Below are 15,395 nucleotides of genomic sequence, written 5' to 3' on the forward strand. Positions count from 1 at the left end.
CAAGGGGGCATAGAGCGAGAGCTACAGGAGATAGAGAAGGAACTGGAAGAAATGATGCAGAGGGGGGGGCACCTCACAGGAGGACGCTGAACGGGTGAATCTATTACAACAAACTAGCTGGAGCACTGGGACAGACTATGTAAATTGAACTATAAAAAAAAATGATCAAAAAGCAACATGCAGGGGGAGACAAACCGGGAAGGCTGCTAGCATGGTTATATAAAAATGAGACACCAAGACCAGTGGTCAGAGAGATAAAGGGGGAAGAAGGCCAGACCTGTGACACCCAAGAGGGAGTTAATGAGGGGTTCCTTAGATTCTACAGGGGAGGAGGTGGGTCGGGAGATTCAGGAAACACTGGAAAACATAGGATTACCCAAATTAAACGATGAGGAATGGGAGGACCTGGACGACGCCCCAATCACAATAGAGGAACTAGAGACAGTGATTCAGCACCTACCCACATGTAAGGCTCGGGGGTCGGACGGGCTCCCTAGTGAATTTTATAAAACATATAAGCAGGAGGTACTCCCTCCGCTGCTCGCCATGCTAAATGAAGCGCTGAAACGAGGGAGGTTGCCGGAGTCTCTGAGGGAGGCAGTGATTATTCCGCTCCTAAAACCGGGCAAGCCAAGCACGGATTGTGGGTCATACAGACCCCTATCTATGCTGAACCAAGATAGCAAAATCCTCACGGCAACGTTGGCAAACAGGCTCAAACGTGTAATTGGCAAACTTATACACCCTTATCGAACAGGCTACGTTCCAGGCAGGAATATAACTTACAATCACACCAGACTCCACCACATCATAGAACAGACAGAGAAGGACCCCGGCGAAATGGCAATAGTCTCGTTGGATGGCGTAAAGGCCTTCGACTCTGTGAGGTGGTCGTGGTTGGTGGCGGCCTTGAAAGGATACAGGATGGGTCCGGGGTATCTGAGATGGGTCAGGATGGTATACAGCTCCCCAATCGCCAGGGTCAAAACGGGCGCGATAATCTCAAACAAATGGCAACTTAGTAGGGGCACTAGACAGGGCTGCCCCTGGTCGCCCCTGCTGTATATTCTCGCATTAGAACCATTGGCAATCTGCCTCAGACAACAGTACGGGGAGATAGGGATCCTCACGAAGGGGGGACCGCACCTGATATCATTGTACGCCGATGACATGCTGCTATACTTGCGCTTCCCAGAAGAAAACCTACAACATGTCCTGGAGGTGATGGAACGCTACGCCACCCTTTCGGGCATAGCTGTAAACCCAAAGAAGTCCAGCATGTTCCCTATGGGGAGATATAGGGGGGCCCTGCATGGGAACCAACCGGTTTTGCTGATACCCTGGCAGACCAGGGCATTTCGATACTTGGGAATTGACATATACCACACGGCTGCGGAGGAATACAAATACAACACGGAAAGGGCAGTAGAAGGCATCAGTAATAGTATGGGGTTCTGGTCCAAGCTCCCCCTGACCATGGTGGGAAGGACGGCTTTGATTAAGCTGGTGGTTCTGCCGAGGTTGTTACACTTTTTCACAAACATCCCATACATACTCCCCAAACGCTTCTTCATGAAACTCCACAGCATATGCAGGGGCTTCATATGGCATAACTCCAGGACCAGGGTAGCCCTTTGGAAGTTGCAAAACTCGTGTGACGGGGGGGCATAAACCTACCGAACTTCGAGATATACTACCTGGCGGGACAGATCCAGTATGTGGCTAAATGGTTGTCTGAAGAAGAGACTGCCGAACACAGGCTATTGTGCAAGGAATCCGCCCACTTTTTTCTAAGAGAAGTGGTGTGGTTGCCTAAATCAGAGATGCAAGGTAGAGCAAGATTGCTGGACCTGGGCTGGAAAATATGGAGCAAAGCATGCGAAATAGTGGGAAACCTGACCCCATGCTCCCCGCAGGTGCCGCTAGTGGCGCTATGCGGGGAGGACTCTCAAATGATAAAAGGGATCTGTAAATACTGGGAACCGATGGGCCTCGCGACCCTCAGAGACATATGGCAAGAGGGGGAGGTACTAGATTTCCAGAGATTAATGGAGGACACCGGGGTAAATAAAGGCCAATATATTACATATACAAGAATTTTCAAACGAGCGCGAGAAAGGTGGCCTGAGGCCGAGCTAGCGGAACAACACGATACGCTCATTGAGACGATGTATGATATTTCGGAGGGTGGGCATGAAATATCCTGCATTTATGAACTATTGATGACCAGGGTGGGCAAGGAGTTGCTCCAACTGAGGTGGGACTGGGAGGAGAAGGTGGGAGAACCTATGCAGGATGGACAATGGGATAGGGCTCAGAAGTATCATAAGAAGGTGTCCCGAAATGCGAAGCTACAGTAGATCCAGTTATATGTTACCCACAGGGCATATATGACCCCTAGCAAAATTGCCAGGTTTGGAAGTTCAGTGACACAGAAATGCCCCAAGTGCGGGGAGGCGGACGCTGGGATGATACACATGTTCTGGGCATGTCCGGAGGTGGGCAGATTCTGGACGGAGGTTAAACTACGCCTGTCCCAAAAAGAGATGAAGCTGGAGGTGGAGTCAGTTTGGGCATGTATTCTACAGGGTTTTGCCAGACCATACAACCTGAAGCACATTAGTAAGATGAAAGACCTGGCCTACATCCTGGCCAAACGGAGAATTGCAATGGGCAGGAAAGCAGCGCAAAGACCCAGAATAGAGATTTGGTGGGCTGACCTCCTGAAGTGGGCAGAAGCGGAGACGGCAGCTTGGTATGAAGCAATCAGTAGGGCAGGGGAGGAGGAAGCGGGACCCCTGATAGCTTGGAGACAACTGGTGGCCACGATGGTGGGACCCTCCCAGGTCGAACTCAGTGAAGACGATACAAGTGGGTACAATGAGGGAGACAAACTTTGAGGTACGCAAACGGTGGTATTGAAGTAGGGGCTTGAGTTAAGGGGGTGGGAGGGGGAAGGACTGTGACTCATAATATGTGAATACAATGATGTGAAGCATATATGTGAATGTCCTAAATGTTTGTAAAGTTTGGTGTGTTGTATATAAAATAATAAAAATTGTTTAAAAAAAACAGATGTAAAGTGTTTTCCACTTGACCAAGTAGCGACTTCACTGCAGTTTATCATTGATCATCACCAATGATAGTTATAATCTGTAAAAAAAACAAAATGTACTGCTTGCCAAACCCCAGACGAACACACACACACTCTTCGGAAATGAGTGTTTACATTTACTACAACGTGATAGTCTGATGAGCACCCTCGAGCATTAATGTTCCTGAAATAACAGAAACCCAATAACTATTGACTATTACTGCTTTTCTGGATAGGCCCCCCCAAGTTGCAGCTCCTAAAGGGGCGTCATTAGTTCCTTCGAACTTCGCCACATGCATTTTATTTATTGTCTTTTTTTTCCAGGCCTTTCCAAGGACTCATTCCAAAGCCAGGTGAGAGATCCTATACATGTTCCTTTTTTAATTGTTTCATGTTATGTTTTATTAGAGTACAAACATGTACATACCATGTAGGAATAGTAAGTCAGCCATTAAATTGAAATATAATGCATTGTCAAATCTTTATAATACCAATAAGGTTTAGGCTGAATTTAATAACTTAAACTATTGCTCTATAAAACAAATGCTTGGCCTAAACATAATAGATTTCTCTTTTCCTATTATGCCTACATAGAAGGCACACACAGTGACAATCACCTGGCACCGCTCTACCCTTCCAATGTATTCACTGATCTTGAACCACCCAGTGCTGCTTCAGTTCAGGGTATTTGCCACCTAGTAACACCTTCTCAACGCTAGTCTAAGTGCTGGAGATGACCACCTCCCTTTCAGTCCCCCCCCCCCGCCTTTGACACCATCAGTAGCACTATAGATCTCTTACGCTCCTGCACAGATCCTCTGATCCTGGATGTTACCACCTTAACGTCACTCTTCACTCTTGGTGCCACCTCCCCCTTGTTACCACTTTCAACACCTGATGTTCTTACCACCTTCACAGTATACTCTACCTCAAACAACCCTCCTCTTCGTCAGTTTCACTTCCACCACATGATGTTACCACCCTTTCAGCTCAAAACCATCCCTGCTCCTTCCTGTTGTAACAACCTCCTTCCTGTCTCAGAGCATCTTTCACCCCTTCTCATTTATTACCATCTCCTCCACCATGGCTGTTAGCATCCCTTCTGCCTCTGCTGTTAGAACCCAACAGGATAATTTTCTCCTATGGAAGTAAATGCAATGGTGTAAAGGCAATGGGCAAGTGCCTGCAGTTATAGGAAAGCAACTGTGAACTATCAAAAAGTTTTAAAATAGTTGTGAAAGCCAGAGGTCACCTCTGTCAAAAACAGTCTATGGTTCTGCAAAAGCGATTCCAGTGGGGGGATTGAAGGTTCCCAGCAAGAAGGTTTTCTTTTAGAGTTACCAGAGATGTTTCTGGCTTGGAGACATAGATGACCTGATGCTAGGATACAGTGCAGCTGCCAAGCAGCCGTCAGTTCAGGTCCAGTAGCCAAGCAGTACAAGCAGCCGGCGACCCAGTGATGCAGCTCAGGTAAGATTGGGGTCCCTTAGGGCCCCAGGAGTTTGAGCGGGGCCTGGGGCTCAGTGGACTAAAGCATCCACTGCAGGGATCTGTGTTTGATCTCATGATCACATGTTCGAACCACAGGTCCACTCAATCCTTTCTCCTTATGCGGTTGATAAAATAAGTTGGACAACAATAAGCATCTGTTATCAGTTCCAAGATGCTCCACTGGCGTTAACAAGCGCTCTATAAATACACGTTGTGTTACATTGATGTCATGCTAGAAGGTTTCTTGCTTATAGGTAATATTTTATAATCGTAAACCCCAAGCTTCACCACTTACCCGCCCTCAGTCATCGTGTGGTCCCATCGTTTCGTGTCTGGCTGTGCTGGGCAAGAAGCCAGGTGTCTTCTGGGAGAAGAGGGATCTTTGAGGTTTTCACCCCAGCTTGTCCCGCTGGATTAAGGGGAGGGAGTGTCTCCATCAGTTCCCTGTGGTCTATGAAAAGACTGGAAGCCTCAAATCCAAGAAGGGCCTCCCTTTGAGAGTGTGATGCTAAAGAAGAGAGTCCACGGAGCCAGCGCCAGGTGTAAGGTTGCTGCCAGTTGCTTTGGGACTTATGTCAACAGTGACCAAGGATTAGATGCAGATTCCCCTATTTTATATAAATATTGGAAATTGAGTGTTATCTCAGTCTCAAATTACAATCTTGCATTCTTTGAAACATTTTGCAGCCACCCAATAATTGGGGTTCGCCACATTCAAATTTTGCACAGGATCTGAATTCAGCCTTGAACCCAGATATCCTATTGTAGTATTCGCCAGATCAGGTCTTGGATACTACGGCGTCGTATCTCTAGAGCTCAAGGCAATAGCATTTGTAGGCCCATCCGTTTCCTTTCACACAAAGAACGTCAAGTTCAGCTGTACAGCTTGTTCAGAATTGCTAATGCAACAGTGCCACCTAAGGGCTAAGCCAGGCATTAGACATGTTTCCTAACTCAAAACAAGCATTGGCAATGCCAACGATTTGGGTTTTTGTGTAGGCATGGGAAAGGCACCTGCCAGACACTACCGTAGTGGTGTTAACTGGCCATTGGTGGTAGCAGGTGCAAAATGGTCCGAGTCCCTGGGCATCTAATAGCAGTGTCTGGCAAATGATTAATACGTATACACAAGCCAATACTCTGGAATTTACCAGTGCGTGTTTTTGACAGGACTTCGGTGAAGGACATGCAGCGTGCTTATTAATCGAGTAGCTGATGGTAGACCAGGTAAAGCAATGTTTATTACACCAGTAGCGGGTTTAAGCCATTAACTCTCAGAAGACTGCTTTGAAAAAACACTGGGAGACACTTTGAGTGTGAAGTTTGATGGTAAGGCTTGATTAAATTGAGCTCAAATAGTTCCCAGGAGGAGGTGTTTTGGGCAGGGAGGGGAGGGAACTGGGTCGGAATGGCCATGAGGATTAGCATGGCCATGGGCAGTCAATGGGTGGTCAAATAACCAAGCAACACCGAAAAGTGGTGTGTCCCTCCTCATATGCCATTTCTCCCATTCTGTACTCTAATGCAATAGTTTCGGTTTAGCTCAAACTAATGACTGCCAAAGAACTTGGCAACTTGCCACGGAAGTTCGTGGCCACCATCTTTCAGAGCACATATAGCTAACTGGGCAGGCTTATATGCTTAGGAAAACACAGGGTTGCTTTTGGGCACTCCACACGGGGAGGATTAGTGTCTGTCAGGTGGCACATTACACAGAGTAGTACTCCCAGTGAGTCCTTGGTTTAGGACTCCCTATGGGAAAAAGTCATGGAAGCAGTTCAGGCTTAGCAAAAATGCAGAGCTACAGCATAGGACTTTTGACCTAACAACGGTTAAGCCACTTTCAGTTTGCAGACGAAGTTCCCACTCAGAAATTTCAGAAGGCTATACCTTATTAAAAATGCAGGTCTTCGGCTTACCCCGGACTAGCACAAGCCTGCGTCTCTTAGAGAGCTAGAGTTTCCACTCCTCCATCGTGAGCATAAAGCCAGGCTTTATAAATGGTGGGAGATTTCCTCACACTCCAGGGCAGCATATCCCAGCCATATTCATATTGTGGGCCTCACCATGAGACTTGTGATGGTCTGCACTCATCTTGATGCTGGGGAATAGAAGCAGAAACCTTGTATCTTTGCAGATTATGTCCAGGTTTGTACTCGTGTGGCAAACCTAGGACTGACTGATGATCATGTACCACTGGGCCTTTTAACACGCCCATGCCAGAGTATCAAACCACCGTCCTTTTATACCTTAGCCACCTCCTGCCCAGTGTCACATACCTTAGATATATTCATATTTTCTGGAAGGCTGCAGTGAGTTTTTCCTCCCTCCTGTGCTCCCGCCATTATTTAATTAATTCTTGTGTGCCATCATTGTTTGCTCTGGCCACCTCGCGGCTTGACTTCGCCCGATCCCCTCTGCCCCTGCTCCTTCCACCCCTCCCCGGACCCATGATTGGGCCTTGCTGCCCACTTATTGGATCCCAGTAGGGCAGCACCACTGTCCGTTGCAGCCCCATTGCCGCTAAGGGCCAGAGGCCAAGGGCAGCTCCCACAGTTGCAGCTCTAGATAGTCTTTGCGGGTGTTCGCCGTGGGAGCATGCAGCGCAGCCGTCGACCAGCAGCTGGTCAAGGACTGTCAAGGTATCAAAGGTGGGCAGGGGGAACTGCCATTACTGCTCCCCATCTAACTGTCCATCATCTCTGATTACTTCCAGGTAATTCTTGCAATCTGCAGCACATAACAGCTGCTGTTATCCATATCTTGATTTAGGCAAACTGTTGTTATGAACCCTAGCGCTGTCCCTCTTTCTAGGAAAGTCGAATCTGTTTTTTTTTTTGCATTGCTGCTGCGTTTAAAAACTTGGTTTTCCCCTCTTTCTAGGAAAGTCGAATCTGGGTGTTTTGCCCTGCGTGTACTTCAACTGAAACCCCTGTTTTAACATGCTCTGTCTCTACAAAGCCATTATGCCCCCCCACAAGGTTAGCCGTATCTTGTAATCCTGTGCCTCTCTATTGTTTTCCGAGTCTGTTTATGCGTCCTCCCTGTTAAATTTGTGCTCTCTAGGTTTTTTACCCCTCTAGGTTCCTTCTACTGTTGGTTATTGTGGGTTTCTGCTTTACTCCCTAAGCTCTCTCCCACTCTCTAGGTTCCCACCCTACTGGTGACTACTTTGCTTCTGGTATGCTCCCTGCTGTGTAAACCCTCCCCTCCGGTGCATCCTGCATTGCGCGGCTCTGGGCTGTGCTTCCTTTTCCTCGATCTTGTGTCTCTCACTCTCTCCTCTTTCTTCCTCTCACCCTCTATGGGGCTCTCAATTCCTCCCATCTTCTCAAACTGCTACTCTATCTCCTATCCTATCCCTCTCACTAAGTCTGGAAGGAAAAGGTTCAAGAAGGAAATCCTGGTCTCAAACCCAGACCTGCCCATCGCTGATACCTACACCAGCGCTTCCTCCAGACAGACTCTCACCGACATCCTCTTTGTCGTTACTTCTCCAGACCTATGGAACCTTCATATGGTCTCTGTTCTCCCTCCTTTCTCCTCCTATCCCATTAATGGTGGCACCCGATGGGTGATCCTCTTGGCCTCCTTCTCCATAGCCATCATTAATGCTATCAAAATGGTACTGTCATGGTCCAGGGGTCTCAGCCCAATCTCCTCCTTCTTGATAGGTGACTCCCACCCCTTATCAACTTCCTCACTTCTCCTGCTACTCTTTCTACCTCCATTCTGGCTCCTTTGCCACCTCTTTCTTCTGCCACCTCCTCTATGGCACCTCCATCCACCTCCTCTCTGGCCACTATACCACCTCCCACTACTGTCTCTGCCTACTCTCGGGCTCCTCTGGCACTTCCTCCAGGTGTACCTCACTCCTGCCCCCCGCCCCGGAAGTCTTTCAAAAGTGGCAAACTGCTCCACGTAGCTACTCTCTCTCTGCTGTCAAGCACTCCTCTGACATCTGCCACCTCTTAGAAGACCTAGACCTTGATGTCCTCGTTCGCACCGAGACATGATTCACGGCTAGCTCTGTCATGAGTTTTGACACTCTCCTCCTAGAAGATCCCCTGAGAACTGGAGGAAAAGACGTGTATTGCTACGCGCCAACCCTCAGTATACTCCAAAGGGAGACAAATCCCAAATATATTAGTATAGCCGGTTGGCGGAGTCTCAAATTAACCCTACAACCTGCAGTTCTTGATCTGTGTATTGGATGATTGCTTGATCTCTTTGAGGGGAGTGAAGTGTACTTCGGTCTGCGAAACGTAATAATTTTACTGAATGTTATTCTCTATTAAACACATTGTTACTCAATGTTTTCGAAGAAGCAGGTCAATGACACAAACTTTTTATCAAAGAAATCATAGGGCCCTCTGGGGGTCATTTTTTAATCGATTGAAGCACCAAATTATTGTAAATGTTTTCAAACAAAAAGAAAGTACATTAATGCCATACAATTTTCTTTACAGAAATACAATTGAAAAGTGGAAAGGATACTTCTTTCTCAAAACATAACATAAAGCAACATAGTTTTTCTTTCCACACTTGGCATATATTTACAATGTCCACTTTTGGTCGTCGTAACTTCAAAATCACAAAAAAAGTTTTTCCTGGTTGAAAGTCACCAATCCCAAATAGCACCAATTTTTTACTGTGTTGCCAACACGTTTCAGACCATACAAAGGTCCATCCTCAGAAGATCCTCTGAGCCCAGAACCAAACGACCCAGAGGTGGAGTGGCCCTGATCTTTCCTGAATGGGTCCCTGCATCTGTCATTCCCATGCAGGCCTATTCCTCCTTTGAATGCCTGGTCTGCAGGCTCTTCATCTCTCCTGCCCTCTCTCTAACTGTGGACACCATCTACAGGCCACCTTGCCAGGTCGCACTCTTCCTCTCAGAATGGGCAGACCTCGCCTCTTCTCTTCTTGTATCTTCCTCTCAACTTCTCCTCCTCAGACATCTCAACATCCACCTGGATGCATCTGACCCTGCCTCTGGGATCTTCCGAAACCTGTGCAATTCTCTCTCCCTTTCCATTCTACCTTCTTGTCCGACACACTCTGTTGGACACACCTTGGATGTTCTCATCTGCTCAGACATCCACCTCTCTGACCCTCTCATTACACTTCTCTCCTCCCACCTGAAGCTTCCTGTCCCCTAGGCAAAGCCCACCGCAGCACTGCCACCTTCCTTCTCGTTCATTCGGCCCATGAAGCGAGTGTCAGCGGCTGCCTTTGCTTCCACTTTCTCTGCTCCTTCTACTCCCGCGGCTGACTCCCACTCTGACACAGCCTTCTCCAAACTGCATCTTCTATCTCCAACACCCAATTCTTGGGTTGACTTTGACTTGGCCGCCCTGAAACTTAGGTGCAGGGTAGCTGAGAGGAAGTGGAGGGCATCGGGCGCATCCTCTGACAAACTGGCATGCTGCCTGCTCCAAAGGCAATACAGACTCTCTGTCTTCTCCAAGAAAACGGTCCATATTCAAACCCGTGTCTCTGTGGCCTCTAACAACACGTCCAAAGTCTTTAGAATCTGCAAGGAGCTAGACATTCCTACTTCCTACTTCACCTCCCCTGTTCCCTTCCAGGCTCTCTGCTCAGCTCTAGCTTCTCATTTCAACACTAAAACCCAGGATATCCTGTCCTAACTTTCCTCTTCCTCTCTCTCTCTCTCTCTCCCTCTACCTCTCTCTACCTCTCTACCTCTCTCAAGCCCCCTTTGGCCACTTCTTCCCCTCCTTTCCCACTTTCCTCCCTCTCTCCGATAACATTTGATGATGTTTCTAGACAAATCTGATCTATGAAAGTGTTTTCCAAACAGGTTCTCCCCTGCTCCTCCAGAAATATCAAAGACCACATTGCTTCCCTCACTCCAGCCTTGGCCGATTTCTGCAATCACTCCTTCGCCACTGGATCTTTCCCCTCTCTCCTCAAGCACTTCTTTGTGCACCCCTACTCAAAAAGCCTGCTGATCCTTCCTGTCCTGCGAACTATCGCCTGATCTCTATCACTCCTTTCCTGGGCAAACACCTGGAAAAGCGGGCCATCTCCCAGCTAACCCTCCACACTGAATCTGTTGGTTGTCTCCATGACCATCAGTCTGGCTCCAGAGCAGCCAGAGGCATGGAAACTACTCTTCTGAGCACCCGTGAAGATCTGCTCTCTAACCTTGACTCCTGCTGTCCTCAACCTCTTTGACCTTTCCTCTGCCTTTGATACAGTCAATCACGCCATCCTGATTAATCGACTCCGCGAGAACCTGGGCATCACACATCAGGATCTGGCGTGGCTGACCTCCTTCGTCTTGGACCGACACTCCCAGGTCGAACTAGGGTCCTTTCCCTCCACCACCTCTCTCTCACCCTGGCTCTTAAATGTCTACTTGGTCCCTTTGGCCCACCTGATTTCCATCTTCTCTTCTAACTTCCAGTGTTATGCTGATGACAGGTAGCTCTCTTTCAAGCTTCCCTCAGCCTCTGCTCCTTCCTTTGCCCATTCCTGAGTGTCTATCTGCAATCCGGGAATGGTGCACTTCCAACTATCTCTGCCTCAGCGCAAGTAAGACTGAGATTCTTCTCATTGGGATCCCTGCTCCCACTTTCCCTTTCACACTCTGACCGCCCTCTACCCTTGCCCTCCTCGGTGGGGGTCATCTTCGACTCCACTGTCTCCTTCTCTCCTCCCTTCACGGACCTTGCCAAGAAGGCCCACTTCCAGCTGCACCTCCTCATAGGTATTCTACCTTTTCTCACCTTTCCCCAGAAGCTCACTGTCTCCAGAGCTCTGGTTCTCTCCAGGCTGGACTACTGCAACAGCCTCTTTCTCAATCTGCCTAGCTCTACTCTTTGCCCCTTTCAACTAATCTAGACCAGGACTGCAAGACTTATCCTTGGCCTCAAGCCCAGGGACCTCATCTCTCCAGCCCTGAAATCTCTGCACTGGCTCACGGTGGCTGCAAGTATCAAGTTCAAGACCCTTTGCATTGTCCACAAGACCTTCTGGGGCCAGGGGCCACACTATATCCAACTCTCTCTGCCTAAATACCTTCCTTCTAGAGCCCTTTGCTCAGCTACCTCGAACTCTCGAAGGGTCAGACGCTTCTCCAAGCTGAGAGTGGGGGTAGATCTCTTTCCTCTGCAGGTGTCTCCCTCTGGAATGCCATCCCTGCACCCCTCAAACTTGAGACGGGCCACCTGAAGTTCTGGAAGCTGCTCAAGACCTTCATCTTCTCCTATGCCTTCTCTCTCCCTCTTCCTTGCTAACCTGATTGTCCGCCTGCAGTGACTGGCGGCCAGGTACCCTCAGATTCTCACAGGGTACTAGGCCCCTCCATGACCAGTCTTCCGGAACTGACTGCAGGCCCAACATGCACGTAGGGACTGTAACTGTAATCGCCTACTGCCCCCTGCCCTCCATGCACTTACACAGAGCCGCGCCAAGGTGCCCAGGCTGCACTAAGAATCCCTCTCCCTTGCACATTTGTTGTCGCACTTGCACGATCAGAATGACACAAGGCCTAGTAAGATCATTTGTCCTGTCTTCCCTCTGTCTCCCCCTTCCTTGTCTTATGGCGCCTAGAAACACTTGCGTACAGGCGCGTTATAAATACCAAATCGTCTCATAACAGATCACATCATAGAAACCTCCTCCCCTGAGCCTTTGAGGGGTGGAGGTACACGCACCTGACAAAGCGTCAAGGAGTTACAGGAGGAGTGCCAGATTGTGGAGAAGGGGTCAAGAAGTAAAGAAAAGGTTGCCTTAGGGACGAGGCTTTGCCTACCCATCTAGGACAATGAGGAAGAGCTTGTGGGGACAAAGGCAGATCTCAAAGCCAATGAGGTGATGAGCAATCAAACGTCAAGCCTCTAGGTTAACTTGGGCTAATAGTCCCTCGGTGAAACATCTTTGGGGTTTGCAAAACACTATTTTCCAATAGCTTGCACCCTTGCGCAGGACTAAAGGAGCACGTGCATGAGGGACGACAGATGCAGAAGCAGAGGTCTTCCTGGCACGGCCAACAAGAAGCACACGGCCAGCGTCCTACTTAGGGGACAAGAAATAAATGTGTGGGGTCGTGGGGGGGGGCACGACGCCCTGGACTGTGAGTGACTGTAAACTGAGCAACAGGGAGAACAATTCAGACTAAGACCTATGAGCTAAAATCTGATCTATCAAATGCAAGAAGAAACCATAGTGTTTTGTGGAATTTTTACGACACATTTATCTACCTCGCCCCAACTTTGTAAATAACCCCAATAAACCTTTGTTTACATATATCTGATAATGACTGTCTTGTGTTGATTCTACTAATACTTGATATATTGTTAAAGGCACATATCAGAACTTAATCGGCCTTCTATCTTTGCCATCACACAACCTATTTAAATAAGCTTCTTTTATGTCATGCATAATGCTTGTTTTTTTCTTTTCCTCCCCTTTTCTACCTTGCTTTTATTCCTAGCATTCAAAGTGACAGAACGTGACTTGTAGTGCAGTACTGTTTTGCTAGTTTTTATGTACACACATCTTTAATGAACATTAACTCTCCACACATAGTTAAGGAACTTCCGGATGTCCGATGATAACTTGTGTCATCACCCCAAAACCAGTTCTGCCCCTGAAGGTCCCCAGCTTCCCTTCTGGCATTAAGGAAGGGTTGGAGGAGGGGCTGTCATGTAGTGGGAAGCATCAGCGTCCTCCAATTCCTTCTGCACCCAGCACTAACCCCTCAGCAGAGGGCCACGCCCTTTCCGTAACTAATGCTGCGTATCTATTGCTGTCTCTCAAAGTATTCTAAATGTGTCGAGAGGTGGTGGTTATGAAAGATTGTTGCATAACAGTGTGTCTTCATTACAGGGAATTCAGCTTGCCTTTCTTACTTCTGACATTTCTTGCTTGCATGTGCTGTATCTCCAAGGTGTGGAAGGTAATGCCATGATACAATGCCCTTTCTTTCTCTCCATCTACCTACCCTTGCAGGTTGAATAACCGGTACATGTGTGATTGATTTGTTAGGACATCTCTCCTGCTGTCCTTCCATTATCCCCAATTGTTGTTAATTTCTCTTTGAACTGATACTAGATGTGTAGTCTACCATTCTCGTGTTCCCAACCTTATGTGGTACTTTATTTAGTAGGAAAAGTTCTCCCTAGCCTATGTTTGTCTGCATTCACTTAGGAAATACTGTTATGCATATAAGGTATAACACATGATTCTTACTTTATTGCTGTGAAGCAAAGTAGTTGATTTCCTCTTGTTATACATAATGGGAATGAGAGGCAGGACAACAAGGATTTGAGGGGAGTAATTGGCTAAAAGGATAAATGAAATTAAAATAACTATATAATTGTTAAAGTAGAAGTTACAGTATTCTAAAATTGTATCTGAGAAGACCATGGGTTATGTGCATGTCTCCCTTATTGATGTTTTTAACTCTGTATATAGAAATTGTTTTGACAATTCAAGGCATGAACAACAATGAGGCGTTAAGACCAGAGGTGGCAGGTTGACCCTGTCAGCCATAGCCCACCACCCAAGTTTAGGGGCCCAAGCGCAGCGAGGGTCACTCAGCACGGGCTGCAGTGCCATCACGAGCCTGGTCAGCCCAGGGTCATGTCGCAATTAACACCGCATAGAACACACACGGGTTCGAAGTGTGTGCTAGCATTAAAAAAAGGAACTCTGACCGTGCTGCCTGTCTTTGTAAACTCCGTTTTCCTTGTTGATGACCATGGCGTCATCAACAAGGAAAACTGACTTGAATCGGTGTGGGCGTGCATGGTGGGAGGATTTACTAGACCGCGTATAATGAAGCATGTATGCAAACTGAAGGTCTTGGCCTACATTCTGGCCAAACGCAGAATAGCTATGGGGTGGAAAGCGTGCCAGAGACCAGGATGTGGTGGCATGACCTTCAGAAATGGGCTGAAGCGGAAATAGCAGCATGGTATGAAGCGGCCTACAGGGGGGAGGATGATGAAGTGGGAACGCTGATGGCCTGGAGACAACTAGTGCCCATGTTAACCGAGCTCACCCGGGCCAGTCCAGGCGAACACAATAACTCCGGGAGCACGGGTGGAGGAGAGCCCTGGAGACTAATTAAAGGTGTAATGGAGTAAGCTCGAGTTAAGGGGGGGGCGGGGTGGCAGTGGCAAATACATGTTATGTTTGGACATTTATAACTTTCACTGTCAGGAGTGCTGTGTTGTTTGTAAACTGAAAAAATTATAAAAATGGTTTTATAAAGAAAACAAGGAAAACTGACTTTAGAAATACGGGGCATGTGATCTTCAAGGTTTTAAAGAGTGGCAGAGCCAGGAGAGAGGGGGAGTACTGGGCCCAGGCCCAACGGCACTCAGGCTACTTAGAACGCAGACTTCTACCAGTGAGTACAGCCCAGGTTCTAAGGTTCCTGATTGTCTGGGGTATTGTACAAAATTACCTACTACCAAAAGTTCGACCCCCAAAAGTCCGACCCCCAATTTTCTATATATATATATATATATATATTTTAAAAACGGACTTTTGGGGTTCACACTTTTCGGTTTGGTAAAATCACGTAGATCCTCGTCTGGCACCACCTCCCACAGTGATAATATCTCTCGCAAAATCAATAACATATCTAAGGCTTGTCATTCCACCTCAAAATTCTTAGACACACTTTTCCCTACCTCTCCTTTCCTAACAGACTTGCCGCTGTTCAGTCTATTGTAATGTCGAGACTAGACTACGCTAACTCCCTCTATCTCGGAGTCCGAGCATACCACCTCATTAAATTACAAAGAGCACAAAACTCTGCGGCCAAAAT

The 15,395-nt window shown here is 47.6% G+C and overlaps 1 protein-coding gene across 6 annotated transcripts in view; it reads left to right on the forward strand.

The window, feature by feature from the left end:
- Positions 1-15,395, forward strand: part of GTF2IRD1 (GTF2I repeat domain containing 1) — a 1,038,761-nt gene that overhangs the window by 703,889 nt on the left and 319,477 nt on the right. For all 6 annotated transcript variants that reach the window (XR_011274579.1, XM_069614744.1, XM_069614746.1 and 3 more), the window contains one exon: positions 3,419-3,447. Coding sequence is in view for 5 of the 6 variants with exons in the window: in XM_069614744.1 (XP_069470845.1) it covers positions 3,419-3,447 (29 nt within the window). In the remaining variant the exon portion in view is untranslated. The remainder of the gene's footprint in view (positions 1-3,418; positions 3,448-15,395) is intronic.

The sequence above is a fragment of the Ambystoma mexicanum genome, chromosome 9 (assembly GCF_040938575.1).
Source record: "Ambystoma mexicanum isolate Mex_15411 chromosome 9, UKY_AmexF1_1, whole genome shotgun sequence".
NCBI classification, from domain to species: domain Eukaryota; kingdom Metazoa; phylum Chordata; class Amphibia; order Caudata; family Ambystomatidae; genus Ambystoma; species Ambystoma mexicanum.